Source organism: Mesitornis unicolor, unplaced genomic scaffold (assembly GCF_000695765.1).
Source record: "Mesitornis unicolor isolate BGI_N332 unplaced genomic scaffold, ASM69576v1 scaffold27403, whole genome shotgun sequence".
Lineage (NCBI taxonomy): Eukaryota > Metazoa > Chordata > Aves > Mesitornithiformes > Mesitornithidae > Mesitornis > Mesitornis unicolor.
This window is the reverse complement of record NW_010175789.1, coordinates 97,020-113,834: the sequence shown is the minus strand read 5'-3', so window position 1 is coordinate 113,834 and position 16,815 is coordinate 97,020. Positions and strand designations below refer to the sequence as shown.

Sequence of the window (16,815 nt, the reverse complement as noted above, 5' to 3'; positions counted from 1 at the left end):
AGCCCGCCGAGAACTGTTCGCCATCCGCCAAGGGCTACTCGCAGCCTGAGAGCTACCCACCTGCTGAGAGCTGCCCGCAGCCCGGGAGTTACCCACCTCCCGGTGAGAATTACCAGCCTCCCGACAGCTACCCGCCCGGCGAGAGTTACCCACCGCCTGCCGACAGCTACCCGCCACCTGCCGCCTGGTACCCTCCGGTATACGGAGAGCGACCGCAGGGCCCGCACACTGGTGAGAGACGCAGGGGAGGGTCGCTTTTGGGGCCCACCGGTTTGTCACCGGTGGGAACTTTGGGGCTGTCCCTTGGGTGGTGGAGGGCTTCTCCTTTCTCCAAGTATGTGCCTCACTGTCTGTGCTTCCCCAGGCCCTTCCCTGCCACAGCAGGCCCACCGAGGTAGCAGTGTGTGTGTTTTACCACCTGTATGTATAACTGGCTTTTTTTTCTTTTTCTTTTTTAAAGGTGGAAATGGCAATTTCTCCCAGAAATGGCAAGGTGGACAACCTCCTGGGTTTAGTAAATGTTTTCCAGAAAGAAATAAGCCTAAGGTATGGACTGGGGTCCCTAGTGCGTGAAAGATGTGGGCCCAGAGGAGGGGTACAAAAATGGGCTGGAGCACCTGTCCTGTGAAGGAAGGCTGAAAAAGTTGAGGTTGTTCAGCCTGGAGAAGAGGTTGTTCCAGGGATATGCTGTAGCAGGGTTTCAATACTTAAAGGGGGCTTATAAGAAAGATGGGGACAGACTTCAGTTGGGACTGTACGAATAGGACAAGGGGCAACAGTTTTAAAGTTAAAAGAGGATAGATTTAGATTGGAAGTAAGAAGAAAATTTTTTACCGTAAGAGTGGTGAGACACTGACACAGCTTCCCCAGGGAAGCTGTGGATGCCCACTCCCTGGAAGTGTTCAAGGCCAGGTTGGACAGGGCGTTGGGCAACCTGGTCTGGTGGGAGGTGTCCTTGCCCATGGCAGGGGTTAGTTTAGATGATCTTCAAAGATCCCTTACAACCCAAACCATTTTGTGTTGACTTACCTCGTGGTACTACAGAGACCCTGCAGCGTCTAATGTGTGTGCCCTTACATGAGACTGAATGTATGACAATCGGTGTGCAAATCTTGAGCCCACTGCAAGAAAGATACATTTCAACCAATTCTCAAACAGGTTTACTTTAGAAAAGCCCTTGCCATGGTGATCCCCGGCCTAAATTACATTAGTGCTCTGTTATGTTATCAGAGCCAGACAGCCAGATCGGCTTGATGTGTGCAGTGGGAAAAGGAAGGATCTCTGCTACTCTCTGAGCTCTTACAATGTTATGTGAGAACAGGCACGGTCTGACTTGATTGAGAACTGGGGCTGTAGCCGAGCTCTCCTCCCAGCCCTCAATAAATCTGTGCCAGCCTGGTATGTTTGCAGAAGCAGTAATTGGTGGAAGGGTGGCAGTGGAAAGAGCTGAGTGCAGGGCGCTTTGTTTGGAAGATGAATGATTTGAACTTCACTTCCATGTTAGGTTAGCTTTGAAACTTTTGAAGTGTGTTTTAACTGATTACTTTATTAACAAAAAAATCCTCATGAATGCATTTTGCACCTGATTCAAAGTAAGCAATCTTGTAACTGCAATCTTAAGATGATTTATTCTTTTTTTCAGAACAAAAAGAAAAAAGAGCCGGTTTTCTCTCATTATTGTGATACCTGCGACCGTGGCTATAAAAACCAGGAGAAGTATGACGAACATATTTCCCAGCATAAACAGGTTGATGAGTTTGGCATGTTTTATTTACACTTTGGTTTTTAACTTTGTGCCTGATGAGTAGTTGGCTGTAGTCACTCTTTGAATGGAAGACTTGGCAAAAAGAGATTCCAGAGCTACAAAAAGCATTAGTAGGGGATTTTTTTCTGACTGCTGTGTGTAGTGGAGGTGTTGGTTGTATTTTTTATTTTCTTGCTGAAGTAATTTTAATGTCTTTTTTGTGAAGTATTGCTAAGTCGCCTCTGTGGTGGGAATTAATTCACTGACATCAGTAGAGCATGTAAAAGTTTTGTGTGTAAAGACTTTTTGTGGAAAATATATTTCAAAAATCCCTTCCTATATTGCAAGGAAGTATCAACATTTGAAACAGAGTCTTGCAAATCATTCTTTTAGGTTAATTTCATGTTATTTCCAATTATCTGATATGTTTGCTGCTTTAGTTATTCTGAAATCAGTTGAAATTTAAAAGTATATTATGCCTTCTTACTTTTTTTACAGTCACATTTGGTTTGAAACTAGCAGCTTAAAAGTTCAGTGTAACTAACTGTACATACATCTGGCACTGAGTCTGAAGTGTGCTCGAATGCTCGTTTATAATTTTTGTTGTGTAACTTGGTGTGTCTTAAGTTTGTCCCCTTGTCTTGCAGTGCACAGAAGAAGGCTGCAATTTCAGCGCGCAAGAGAAGACAGTTGAGATACACTGGAAGAATGTAGGTATCCCACTGGGCTTGAAATATGAGTCTATGCAATCTTTACTGTAGTCCCTTTTCTCATTCTTCAGTGCTTTGATTTCCTCTTTCTGGAAGGAAAATGCATAATCTCCGAGTAGAATCTGTTGTAAGACAATATTGTGGATGAAAATATGTTGATTACTGTGGGTTGTTTTGGATTTTTTAATGGATTCATATTTGTAGTCGCTGTGTGCAGTCTTACCACTTTTGGAGGTGAAAATAGTGTGATAGTAATTTAGTTGACAGAATGATGCTTTTTTCTTTTCTTGTGGGTTTTTTCCCTCTCCCTTTTAAACACCTATAAAATACTTTTTCCTTAGGCACATGCACCTGGTGCTAAAAGAATAATATTAGATAGTCCAGAAGAGATCGCTAGATGGAGAGAAGAAAGAAAAAAGTGAGTAAGATTTGTGACCTCTGAATTTGTTTTATTGTATTTTCCCTTTGTGATCATTAGATGACAGCTGAAAGGCAGTGGCAGGACACATTTGCTGCTGGTGTTCCTTCAGCTCTGCAGTACTCCACTCCATGGCTGTGGTCTGTGTCAGAATGCCTGAGCCAGGAATGTATGAGGTGCAGAGACTATAATCATTTGGATGATTATAATGGAAGGCAAGCTATAAACTGAGAAGGAGGTGGCTTTCCCAGATGTTTAATTTGGTACCCCAGGTTAGGTGAACGACTTACTCCTTTTAGCCTGATTGCTGAAACATTTTAGGTCAGAAATATGTGTGTGTTTGGTAGTTTTTGAACAGCTAAGAAATCTGGAACTCTTATACTGGCTGTAATGGTAATAATCCTGCTGTGTGCAAATTTTCTTAGCTTAAGTTCTTCCAGCAGACCCCAACAAGGAGTTCTCCTAATTTTTAAGACCTTTCTGCATTGCTTGACACTTTTTTAGTGAAAGAAAACAGAATCCATGAATGATGCGTCTCAAGTAGAATAACTTATGTTGTACCTAGGGTGCAAGGTAAAGGTCATATGTAAGCAGTGTTTCTCATTTCATGATGTGAGGTGGTGCAACTACTTTTTGTTTACCAGGACTGAAGTGGTTTCAAATTCACTTTAGATTTCTATAGATCTTATCCCACTGATTTTTGGGGTTTTTTTTCCTCTCTAAATTGAACAGACTAAAACCTACCCTTTTCCAGCAGGTGAAATATGCTGTAGGCTTTCCTCACTTGTTCCAGACTTGGAATGTAGTCTCACGAGGGATCAGCATGTGCATTTTGTTTCTGTGAGAGAGAGTCTTGTATGCAGAGCAGGAAGTGATACAAATACACTTTCAAGGTCGCTGGTGATGAGTTTGGGCAGTGTACTACTCACATGGTTTTTTAAAATTACCGATGAATCCAGTTTGCATTTATATCAGCAAGCAATGTTAATCCATTCTTGTTTTGAACCTAATTTCGCATAGTAAGTGTTTACACAGTGGCTTTGTTAAAAGGAAGAATGAGTGAATTAATAATAATTAAGAATAAGTGTATTAATAAGCAAAATTTCTCCCCATATAATGGGAAGGAGTAAATTCTTGCAAGTTTAGCTTTCCTTCGGGTATGGCTTCAGCTTTTTCTGCAAATTTCAGAAATGCAAAGGGATGTCTTTCACTGTGTCAACACATCATAGCAATGAACTCTTTTGTACCTGCTGTTCATTTTCTTACAACTGAAGATAATCTGTAGGTCCTGATATGTATTTGTGGGTTTGTTTGGTTTGGGTTTTTTGTCTTTTGTTGTTGTTTTTTTAAAAGAAACAAGCAGCTTTTTGCAGAGGGAGGGTTGTAGTGTTTGGTTTTGGTTTTTTGTGTTTAGTTTTGGGGTTTTTTTAACCAAAAATTTCTTTTGTCATGTTTAAACTGCCGTAGTTAACCAGACAAAAATTACTTGTGATTTGTGCAAGTAAAAGTTCGGTTTTAAATTAGTTTTGGTTCCAAGGTTTCATTTTATTCAAAAGATACTTGAGGGTTTTGTTTTCTTATTTACTTTCACTCTACATATTCCTGTCTTTTTTGTTGTGGTTTTTTTTTTTTGTTTCCCCAACAATAATACTTATCAAGTCTTTTATTACTTATAAAACAAAGTGTTTGAACAGAGTTAGCAAAACCCAAAAATGTCCTTAGATTTTTTCTGTCCTGTTGCCCACACTTAATTTTCTAACAGTAACTCCAAGGAAAAATAGTGATACTTGTGTGCAGAGTCCTTGCTATTCATTTGCATACACTTTGCTGTTTTGGGAGGTGTTTGGAAGAGTTCCTGTCTAGTGGCTGATGCTAAGGTTTAAGTGTTGAAATGATGTTTGAGGTGTGTATGTACACGCTCTACTGTATACTGGAACATTAGGGAAGTGGGAATTGAGTGTGCAATCATGTTCAGGTACTGTTTGCTTGGGGAGTGGGTGCTGTGAGTAAAAGCACTGTTTATTTACCATTAATTGTAACTATGATACTCTGACTGAGAACATTTTTGGTGAGTTTCTAAAGAATCTCATTATGCATACTGTTGTTTTTTGTACAGCTGAATGACATTTGGCTGTGGTGGTACATTGCTGAAAGCCTTTGGTTACTGTGGCACAGTAAAGTAAATGGAAATGAAGTCTTGTAGTCAAGACCACCAACCAAAATAGGCAATCTGGGATTAGGACCTTCTAAGCTAAGGCCACTAGATGGAGTAGTGCCACGGTTTATTTTGGTACTTCAGTCCTGTGATCGTATTATTTAGCTATAATGGATGGGTGTAGAATGACTACCTGGGTGGCTTTAATTACCCTCTGTACAGCAAGGAAGCTGTACTAATATCCTTTTTTTAATTAAAAAAAAATTTAAAAAAGAGAGGAAAAAGAGGGGAACCCAGCTGAAACTTTTGTGCAGCATTAATTGGGTCTCCAGCAAATCTTCAGTTTAGCGCTGAAGATTTGTGGTTCACTCACAGTAAACAATGCATTGTACAGAAAAAAAGAACACCAGAGGGAGTCTAAGCTATTAGGCAGTTTTGGTTTATGGTGACAGGAAAAAAGTCTTTTTTTCTTTCTAGAAGCTCCAGTCAGAGCTAAGAATGAATCGTTTTCAGGTCATTATTAGTTTGCTTCTAATTAGGCAGCAGTGATTTAACCTCTGTTTCCCTGCTGCTTCCCTAACATCCCTGTCTTGCTTGTTCTTTCAGTTGTTATAAATAGTTACTTACAGAGTTGAGATTTTTCTTCTTAATTAGCTTTTATGTTGCTCAGTTTTGTATCCTTCTAAAAACCTGTTACAAAGGGCTTATGTTTAAAGTGTGGCCTTACTCACAGAGAGGGAAGAGAAGGAGGGGAGCCGGTAAGGAGTGAGTATCTCTGTATGAAGTGTGCTGGGTCAAAGTGCTGTTTTGCTGTCTGGTATTCTGTACAATGCCCTGTTCATTGCTGCAGCCTTCATGTGTCTGCTTCCCTAAAAGACTCTTGAATGCTTTGTGGCCTGCTGAAGCTGGGCAATCATAAGGTAAGCGGGCAGCAGTAAAGGTCAGCAGGATCTCAGGGTTTCCCTGTGTTTTCCAGACAGATGGTTGTGAAGTCTGACATCAACTTTGGTGATTACAATGAATTTTCTTGTTTTGATTGGTCCTGTCCCTTCCAAGAGTTGAGAAATGTGCTGCTTTCAGTGTATTTTTTTCTTAAACACAAGCTTAAAGGGAATTATCTACAGTGCGTTTCTTTAATGTGTCAGAATGAGGTATGGCTGTTTTCCCTGCTTTCCAAGTGAAATCTGCATCCTGCTAGCCCATCTGTTTCTAACCAATGTTTCTTGAGCAAAGGTTATTAGAAAGAATGTGGCAAGGCTGTTCTGGTGTTAGAGAGTCATTAAACTTACTTTTGCTTAGATCCCAGTATAACATTGGAGGATTTTCTTGATCTTGAGTGTTGCTTTTAAATTTTCTTCCTCCTCTTACCCCCCTTTGCTTAATCTGTTGGGTTGGTTGTTTTTTTTGTTTTGTTTCAGCGAGGGGTTGACTGCTGTATTCCTTTGAAACGCATCTCAGGCTATGCATGTGCTTAATGAAAGAAGGCCAGTACTGTCAACCACACCACTTTTAATTAAATTTGTGGTTCTCTAGTTGAATAATGATCATCCTAGAGTAGCTTGGAATCTTCCCTGGTGTTGCATTCATGACAGTTAAATACATAATAAAGAAAATAATTTATTAGCATCTGATAAAAGTAAAGAAGATGAAGCAAAGTGGATGGAGTGTGTTGGTAGATCAAAGTAGATGTAGGTGGAATAAAGCTTACTCTGAATTGCAGGGATGGACTAGCAATAAAACTGCTTCAGCTAACATATGGTAAAATCACACCAGCGATGCAATGCTTGATAAAATGCCGGAGTCTTAAACCATGATTTAATCAGCTTTCTGTTGGGCCATCTTTGTTCCCTTTGGGCTATCCATGTCCCCTTTGCTGTTAGTTGTGCGTAAGCAATCAAGACCAGCTGAAGAAATTGAGTCAATTTGTTCACAGTGCTGGTCCTATAAAGATCATAAACTTGTATAGCTCTGGACTCAGAAATTCGTTATGTGAACTGCTATAGAAACAGGTCTCTCTTCTGTTTGACCTTGACAAAGCTCTCTTTTTCCACTGCTTGCTACAAGCTAGTTTATTCTGATGTATGTGCGAGCAAGATAGAGTATGTCAGCCTATAAAACATGTATGACTTTGGCTAGTGCACTCTCTGAATAAATGTTTCTTTTCAATAAATAAGGTGCACATGTTAGTGATTATGCTCAGTCTCACCACTCCAAGGTCTCTGGAAGCTTAGCGTATCCTTTACCTGTACGTTGGTTTGTTAGTGTGTATGTAATATATGCAGCCTGAAAACCAGTTTTCTGGTGTTATCCTCACAAATTATGCTGAAAAACTTCCAGTTTGGACTGTGGAAGTGTCTTTGATTGGAAACTGCAGCTGCTATGAAATGGGGCGCCCTTCTTGGGCAGTACTGGCTCCTTTATGAAATATACAGTGTCAGACCATCATGTCCTGATTTAACTCCCTCTTTTACAAGAACTTGCTTAGGTTTGTAAAGCCTTTGTGGCGACTGATGAAGCTGTATTCATGCTCTGACAAGTTTCCAAGACCCAGGTGCTGAACTACTTCTACTTCAGTGGTGTTTGTAGGTACCATTTCAAGAACCTCATTTTACTGGGGGAGGAGGGCATGCCTGCTGAAAAGGCTACAAACCCAAGTCAGCTCATTGAGTGTTAACACATGGGTTTTCCTTCTGTGTCATCGCATCACTGTTGAGGAGCAGTCTTCCTAAATCTAGCCTTCCTGAATAAGAATTCTCTGTACAAAACAAACACAAAAATCATCTTTTTTGACCTCTCTTGAGTACTTTGTGTCTGTACTTAGACGGTGAAGTTTGCAAAGTATGTGCCAGTAAAGTTTACTTTTTCCTCAAGACTGTAATGTTTCACCTGTAGACATCTGCCTCCTCTTAGGGTCCAGTTGAATTTTGCTGCCTGTGTGGGCAGAAGTAGCTGATGCTAGCAGGTGTACAGACCTCTTTGTGCTGGGGCTGTGGTACCTGGTGGGCTGTGGAGTTGCACTGGGACTGGTACGCTGAGGTGAGGGCGTAACTTTGGCGATGAACTGAAAGCACTTCACGGAGTCCGTTATGGTGGCTCAGCAGAGGGAGTGGTAACTCATAGGAATGAAAGTGGGAGGCAGTCACGTCTCGAATCATGTTGTGAGAGCGTGTCTGAATATGTCCTTAATCAGCATAACTGCAGGAGCACTTTGAAGGCTCCTTTGCTCCAGCATGAGGGGTCTTCCCTTATGTCTTCTGAAACTAAATAAAAAATTGCTAAGACAAGCTTGGGGCTCTTCTGAGCATAACTGTTTATTTTATAGCTCTTTTCCCTCCTGTGAGCCTTACATATATGAAGGAAAGCACCTTATCCTAAAACTGTGGAGAGGTGCCAAGCGCAGGGGTCTTTGTCAGTGCAGAGCTCTGGAGATTAAATAATTCATGTACGCTTGCTGTGTGCTGGGAGTGTTATAACATGGATGAACAGAAGTAGCTAATGGGGAAGAGCAGAGATGAAACGTCACATCCCTATGCTTGCCTGAGCTGTTTGGTGGATTTCTGGGAGAAATCCAATGGAAATGGACCTTGACAGCTCATGTTCAAATCCTTTTAAAGGAGACAAGTTCTGTAATGTGTTTAGGTGTGTCTCGTAGGAAATGCTTCTCAGCTTTTTTCCCTTGGTATGTGGTTGAAGCTGTCTTGCATCAATGTGATGCTTAACATTCATGTTGTAAAACAGCGAAGATGCATGTGATAAGATTAAATATTTAAAGAAAGATGTGTTCTTTTTGATAGCTATTTATAATGAGTAGCTGTTCGAAGTTTCTTGTTACTCTGTTTTAATAGACTTATTAAATATTTATACTTTGCGTTTCTGTCCGGAAGCCAGTGGGGGACTTTTCCTTTTACTGCGTTTATCTCAAAGCACTGGGATTTAGCTAACTAATGTTTACAGAGCAACTAGCGTAGCCATTTTTGGGCTTGGATGGTATCTTGCAGCAGGCCTTGCATGTTAGAACCAGCGCGGCGTTTGTCCGCAGGGAGGGAGGTGGAGAATGGAAGAGAGGGTTGGTTTGGGAGATACTTATAACAGTAGATTTGTTTGATCTGCATGACTTAGCAATTTTTCTTGGAAGCTGGAAGAAAAAAGGGGCAGTAATTTTGGTGAAGTTGAGGTCAGCATGCAAGCAAAATACTGAATGTTGCTCGAGAGGAAACTTGTGTGCTTTTCCTGAACTGTCACATGAGATGAATCTTGTGTACCCAGAAGCTGTTCTTAAACCTTTTTTTTTTTTTGATATTACAAGAAGTCAGCAGTTGGTTTGCTAAAGGCATGTTGTACCTTTTAAGATCTTTCAAATACTCCAATTAAAGCACCATAAAAATAAAATCGCAAGACTATATCATGCTGTTGTGTATAAGGACAGGCAGAGGGTCCATAAGCATGACTGAAATGTGTCTGTAGCCTGTTTGATGGTATGGTAAATCTAATCATGCCCATTTGGTAGACTTTTTTAAAAAATCTGAGTATGTAAGCATACACTCTGGTTTCTTGCCTTTTTAAGAAGGAAACTGTCTGTTAAATTCTCATTAAATGTCTTTTAAAAATCTATTATGTTTTCTAAAAATCTGCTATGTTTATAGAGGGTGCTGGTTTGGTAATAGGTGAATTGACAGAGTACCATGAATCTTTTAAGAGCCAGTTAATTATTTTTCTTTTTTTTTTTTCCTTCCAGAAATTTTCCTACATTGGCAAACATTGAAAGGAAGAAGGCGATGCAGATGCAGAAGGAAGAAAGGGGAGAAGTGCTGACTACCCAACAGTTTGGGTAAGCATTTTGCAACAAGCTTGTTCCTTTCCCCTTAATGAGTTCATAAGTATGCTCTCTTACTGTGGTCTCCCAGCACTTACTGCTTTCACTGTACACACGCTCTAGCTGCCCTTGGACAGAGGACAGGTCATTTGACAAACTCCAGATGTAATGTTCCTTTGTTTACAGTGCTTCGTAGTCCACTTCAGTTAAATTAAACAATAATTGTATTAGAAACCTGATGTTCTTGCTGAATTTGGCACTCTGGCTTATTTGAGAAAACTGCGTTCTAGTGGCGATTCATTAGATCAGCGTAACCTTGGTCTCTGGAAGAAGAAATAATGGGGAGGGAAGTCATGCAGCATAATGAATCCACATGGCCTAATCCTCTAATACCTGAAAATGGCCAAGGGAGATTTTGAGTGAATTTGGCTTCTTATTCTCTCCTTTCACATGATAAATCATTAATCAAGTGAGGAGAGGAGGAAAACTCAACTCTCTTTTCACAGCTTTTAGTGCTGCTTCTTTCTTCTACCCTATGTAATCTTTGTCTCCTACCTTTGTTCTCGGTCTAATACTGAATCCTCTTGGATTTTTCTGTTCTCTGTCTTATATTGTAAATTGTTTTCCAGTGTGATCTCTGTTCTTTTCTCTTCCTTGCAGTGTCAATGTTATGTGGAACCAGGTATCTTCATTAGGTCTACTCTAAGGCCTATGGGAACACTTAAAAAAATGCTATAATGATCCACACCCCTAGAGTATCACTTGCTTAAACAAGAACAACTGAGCTGGAAGGTAGAAGCAGACCCTCCACTAAGGGGCTCTTGCTAAATCCCATTTGCTGCTCTGTGGAAGTAGAGCTGGGGCTTGTCTACTTTTTTTTGTTATAGATGATGACACTAAACCTTATAAAACTGCTCTGGTAAAGTGGTTAAACTAGTACAGAATAGGGTTCATGCCAGGCTAGTATAATTTGCTCAATGCTGATAATGCAAATTACCTTGATGCTACGTGTGCTTCAGAAGACGCAACACTTACCAACCCCATCAACCAGTTGATTGTCATGTCTTTGGAAGGAAAGGTTTACAAAAGATAGCAGTAGAAACTTCCTTTGAAAGAGACAAAGTTGCAGAAGTGCTTTGGACACAAGGGACCAAGCCTAGGTATTGAGACTGAAGTTGCAAACGTATGTAATCCTGTGTTTGGAGTTTTTTATGAGCACAGGTGAGTTTTGGTTGTCCCAGTAACAAACTGGTGTCTACAGGTTTATTTGGTAACTCTTGTAGCTGTTCTAGTGAACTCTGAGTCAGATGCAGCATGTAGTCTTAAATATGTCAGCAATTCCATACTTATCTATCCCACTGTTAGTAACTTTATATCTGGAAAATTGTCCAGGGAAAAAAGCTCTCAAAACTGCTGGTTGTTTGCTTTCACTTAGTGACCTTTAACTCTGGTTGATTTTAGAAACCTTTTCTAATCTTCTTTTTCTCCTCTCTTCCCTAAACTGCTAGCACTATGGACTTGATAAACTGTCTAGAAAGCTTTTGTTTCTGCATTGTATATCAACAATAAAGGTTTTAGAATTGGTGCTTATCTGGCAAATTTACTGATGCATGAGGCAAAAATAGAATGCAGCTTGTTCTCGGCAGGCTGTACTATTAAAGCAAATAGCTAAGTAAGATTTAGGAAGGATTAGATACTTAACACTTCCACGGTGCTTTCCATTTGTGGTTCTCTGAAGTGCTTTACAACTGCTAATTCTCAGCATCCCTGCGTGTGAGATTAGAGATGCACAAGGACCACTTTGGCAGCCTGTGTGGTGTCTTGCAACAGCTGATTAATGGTGCATGGCTCTTTATCCTCTCTGCACAGGAAGTGAAGAGTACATCTTTCACAGGAGGAGGGCAGATGCCAGGCTGGTGCTTGCTGGGATGTGTTTGTGACCTTGGGGTTTCTTTCTGGGTGTTTGAGGGCCCAGGGATATCAATCGTTGTTTTTAACCCTTGGTCAAGGACAAGATCTCTAATTGAGTTATTTGCTGAGTATTGTCTAAGTTAGACAGAAAACATCCTGAATTTAAAGCCTGGTTGTCCAAATTGAGAAATGCAGTTCTGTGTCACGATGGAGGTGAATTATAGGAGCTAATATTAGCTGCCTCTTGTGGATGAGAAACTGATTCAGAGGAAAGTGGTAGCTTGCATCTTGTGCCACAGGAGCGCTATGGTGGATAGCACAATCGGGACTGAGCAATCAGTGTTAGACGCTGTCATGAAATGACTGGAGAATGAAATTAAATATGCTTTGTTACTATATAAAGCCATTTTGAATGCTATGGCAGGCCCTATTCTTCTCTCAAGAAGCACTTAAGTCTGGAAAGGTATGGAAGAGAGGAATGTTAGCAATAGGACACTTCTGTACAAGCACAGAAGTGGGTGGTTTGGAAGGGCTGTATGATAGAGGTCTAAAAAAATTGCATAGGTGGGAAGAGATGAATAGAATACAGATCATAGACTCCTGTTTGTAACTTGGGAAGGGAGAGGGTACCAAGTGACCATTTTAGACATCAGAATGAAAACAAACAAAAGGAAGTCCTTTTTCACAAAATGTACCTTGCTGTAAGTTTTTGAGGATACTAGAGGCTCACACAGCATGAGACAGAAAACCATAAATGTCTTGAGAGCATCTCTAGTCAGAGGGGGGTCTCTAAGTGGTACACCATGGAAAAGTAGGCAAGTAGAAAGGGAACCATTTGCCCTGCTTTTATACACTTTCTTCTTTCCTCACATGTTCTGCTGGCTGCTTATCAGTGACAAGGTACCAGGTTAGAAATACATGTATGAAACTCTGCTCACAGACTCTAGACCCAGGGAGAAGTTTCAGGAAGAAGCTCTTGTCCAAGTATGGCATTATGTGTTTGGGGATAACAGGACCTCTGCCATATGTAGGTGAGGCTGAGGGAGAGTACAGAGCAAAAAACCCATGTGACTTATTCAGGACAGCGGATCTTCGTCTTTTCTGATTGTAACATGATGATGATTAGTTGCAGTCATCTTTTGCTGCATTAAGTTTCTATTGCCTGAAAAAAAAATTCCAGAAGGTTAGGTTGTCACTTCTATATTCGCTTTTCTGTCTAGGTTATACCTATTATTGTATCTACAGACTTCGAGAGTTTGTTAGCCTCTCTAGGTACCTTCCTATAAACATCCTTTGTGTTTATAGGACAGTCTGGAAGATTGGTGGAAACAGCATGCTGTGCACTGTCCACATTTTAGGACTTGTCTTGTTTTGTTTTAAAAGGTTTTTTTTCCTTCCTTTTTTTTTTCAAATTGGAGTGAAAAAGATGAAGGGTGTGTTAGTTGGAGTCTGGAATGGGCACTCACTGCAACTGATGGTGTCAGGTGGCTGGATGGATTTAGTGCAGCAAGATCCTTCTCTGAGCTGTAACTGGAAAAAGGAGACTTCAGTAGTGGAAGTGTGCTTCTAGCAGATGCTTCCCTTTTAATTCCATGTGTTCCCCCTCTTCTGAATAACTTCATTGCTTAAGTGAAGGGAATGTTTGTTGCCTTTGCAGTGTGAAATGAAAACACGATGTCCTCACACTGTAGATGGTCAAGGAACTTGCTTAGCCTTTGTACCCTTTGCTTTGCTAAAAGTCATGAATTTCAGACTCTTCATTTAGGTTCCAGCTTTGTCACATTGCCCTGCCAGTGAGATGAGCTGTGACTAACTGGTCTGTCACCACATGTTAGCTGACCTGGAGTAAGTCCTGGCACGGTGCTGCGTTGCTGAACCCGAAATGTGGGCCTGAGCCATTTGGTTATGTCAGTTGATTTTATTCACATAGCTTGTTGTTCATATGAACTTTTAATTTCTATTCTCCAGCAAAATGAAGGGGATGTGGAAACCTCATGAAAATGAAGAGAAGTTTGGTCAGCAAGGAAGACAGAGGACAAGACAAAGGCGCCCCTTCTGGAAGAAATTTAGGAAAAATGGTGGCAATGGTAATCTACACAGAACTCAAAATGAAGCCAATGCACCAGAAAATGGCACGTGTGAAAAGGAAGATGAAAAACAGTGTGCTTTGGAGGCTCAGCCATGCACGAAGGACATGGACCCTCTTGGTCTTCTGGCAAATGGTGACATTGGTAAGATGAAGGAACTTGAAGAATTTGTATTTTGGGTAGTACTGCTGAAAAGATCAAAAACTTTTTGTGTAACTAGCAGCTTCTGGGGAGAGCTGAGAGTTTAGAAAAACATTGAAACTGGCCTTGATTGTAAGAGGGCTAACTGGGCATGTTTAAAATGGAATATCTCTCTTAGTAGAATATTGATGCATTGACACAAGGCTTTACAGTATGCTTGGAAAAAAGTGCTGGGGAGCCTGTTGTCATACTCAGCTTCTCATTGCTACTAACAAAAAACCACAAAAGCCCAGGATTGCTGTATTGTGGCTACAGTAGGGCCAACAGGGTCATAAGCTTGAAGGTAGTCTAACATCCCTGCACCTAAAACTTGAGCTTCCTTTTACATGGAAATTTCTGTAGAGAGAGAGAGATATCTTGATTCAGGATGTGGTCTTCTAAGAAAATTTCTCTTATTGTGAAATGTGGGTTAGTTGTTTATCTAAAGGAAATGGGGAGATTTATCTTGTGTTTTGAGGAGCTTCTGCCCTAGCAGGCTTGGCGTGTTATGGAGGAAACTATCTCAGTAGTCTGGAAGACTTTGAGATATGCGTGTGTGTCCTACTGAATTCATATTCACATGTGCTGGTAGGAGGAGCTAAAAGTAGTAGACTTGGCTAAGAAACGGTTTGGAGAGAAGCTGAAATACAAGTAATTAAAGAGGAAGAAAAGTTCTCATTTGGGAAGGCTGTCACAAGAATGTTTAAGATACTACCAGCATTAAGCACTTCTACATAAGTTTGCTTTCAAGCCAAGTTGATGGTATTCTAAACATGCATGGAAAATCTGTCTTTCTTTTAATCAGTACTTTACCATAATAATCTTATTTTGCCCCTAATTTCCTGATGAGGAATGCTTTTTTTGTCCAAAACACTTGGCTGGGAAAGGCAGCAAAAAGCAAATGGTTTGAGCCATAGGGAAGTGATGTGGTAGAACCTTTGGAAGGAGACATTCATCAACTTAGGTTGCTAAACCAACATGTAAAAGAAGAAAATCTTTATAAAGCCAGAAGAAGAATAAAGTACTTCGACAATCAAATTATTTCTTAAAATACTATTAAACATCCCTTTGTGGTTTTGAAATAGCAGTATTTAAATGTGAAAACAAATGGATTTCCTTGTATGAGATGAGTTACTTAAAAAGTCAGTATCTTTTAATTCTGATTTTTGCTATATTATCTAATTTATTCTTGATACTCTCCATATGTGTTTGTTTCCTCTGAAGTATTGCTGCTTGGTTTGCTTTAAAGAGCATGTCACGTTTCCACATGCTGGCAGCAATATAAGCTCTCCAGCTATAACTATTTATAATATAGTCAGCAGTGATGCAGTACTCTTAGAATATGGCATGTAAGCTGACTTATACCCTAGCTAATTTTAGCAGCAAGGCTAGAATGCGTTCCCTGGAAAGACGTCTGATGCCGAGTTTTTCTTCTTGAAAACATAATCTTCAATTAGTGGGAACAAGAACTCAGCATCCCCATGCAATTTGTTTATTTCACTAATCTCTATGTGTTGGGAAACTTAAGTTTGCTTAAATATAACTATTTCCCCACAGCATCTGTGTTTTACTTAATGATAAGAAGTCTAATTATACCAAAGTACAGCTAGTAACTTCAGTTATAATAGGTAGAAAAGGAATGTGGTACTTGCTTATTACGCATTATTTAAGCCAGTTGCAGTTTTTTTTATACTATTGAGAAATAGAGCCATTAACAAATAATAGCGAACACAGTATAACTTAGTAGAATTGAAAAAAACCAAACAACATGTAACTGAAGCTCATGATTTTGATGTATACATTGGGTTGGAATATTTAAACCTTTCTAATAGGAGCAGCCCTTTCTCTAGAGGAAATGTGGTTTTTGTGATGCATCCACTTAAGTTCTGTTTAGTGGCTAGTTTCTTCAAAGCTAAGAAACTGAATGGGAGATGAGAAAACAGAATTTCCCTCTTGATTTATAAGCAGAAACAAGGTGAGATGATGAGCCTGTGGGGTGTAAAATTTTGAGGGATTTACTGAGCAGAAACAGTGAGTTATATGCCATAGTGCATAATGCCTCTTCCAAACACATTACTCTCAAAGAGAAAATGTATTCCGGTAAATTTGTTTTCCTAATTTGCTAAAAAGCAAATTAAAACTAATTCTTTAAAATAAAAGGCACCTAACCAAAGTATGCACTCAGCATTTTGGATGAAAGAGAAAAAAGCAGCAATGGATCAAAATAACTTGGAGTAAATGCTATTTTTATAATTGCTTAAGTATATGCAAATGCTATGTGTTCTCCATTAGAAAAATACACCGTGTTTAGCATGAGCTTCCAATGTAATTGCAAATTGTCGTGATCACTAAACCAGTGAGAATCAGCCTTTCTCGAAGAGCTGAAACTAAAAAGAGGTAGGTAAGTAGTTTATCTAAACACCTGTGTATTTATCTAAAAGCCCTTTGTACCAAATAGCTTGACCTCCAATGAATCAAATTGCAAATTGTTAATGATATATTAGAAAAGAATAGAGAAACATTTGCGATTTCAAAGTAAAGATCTGGAAAGTTTATTTCGGTAACAACTTGCATGAGGCAGCTTTTCTGTGGGGTGGGCTTAGACAGGGCATGGGAGAGGGCACAACTCTTTTTTTTTGTGAAAGGAAGGTTGCAACCAGTTTTTTCTAGAAGGCTCAACAGTCTGGTTTATTAATGTTTCTAGTAGTGGCATTTGTTTGTGTGTATACATACATATATATACATATACGTAGCAAATTTGTATGCAGGTGTATCACTGAAAAGCATTTCCTAGTTT

The 16,815-nt window shown here is 39.9% G+C and overlaps 1 protein-coding gene across 1 annotated transcript in view; it reads left to right on the top strand.

Annotated features, from left to right (window-relative positions):
• Positions 1-44: 44 nt before the first annotated feature.
• The window catches only part of NUFIP1 (nuclear fragile X mental retardation protein interacting protein 1), a gene marked incomplete at its 5' end in the record, with an annotated part of 23,024 nt that continues 6,253 nt past the window's right edge, over positions 45-16,815 (top strand). The window contains 7 exons of the mRNA XM_010181522.1: positions 45-231; positions 461-546; positions 1,643-1,747; positions 2,392-2,454; positions 2,796-2,872; positions 9,763-9,855; positions 13,720-13,982. Of these exons, the coding sequence (XP_010179824.1) occupies positions 45-231; positions 461-546; positions 1,643-1,747; positions 2,392-2,454; positions 2,796-2,872; positions 9,763-9,855; positions 13,720-13,982 (874 nt within the window). The remainder of the gene's footprint in view (positions 232-460; positions 547-1,642; positions 1,748-2,391; positions 2,455-2,795; positions 2,873-9,762; positions 9,856-13,719; positions 13,983-16,815) is intronic.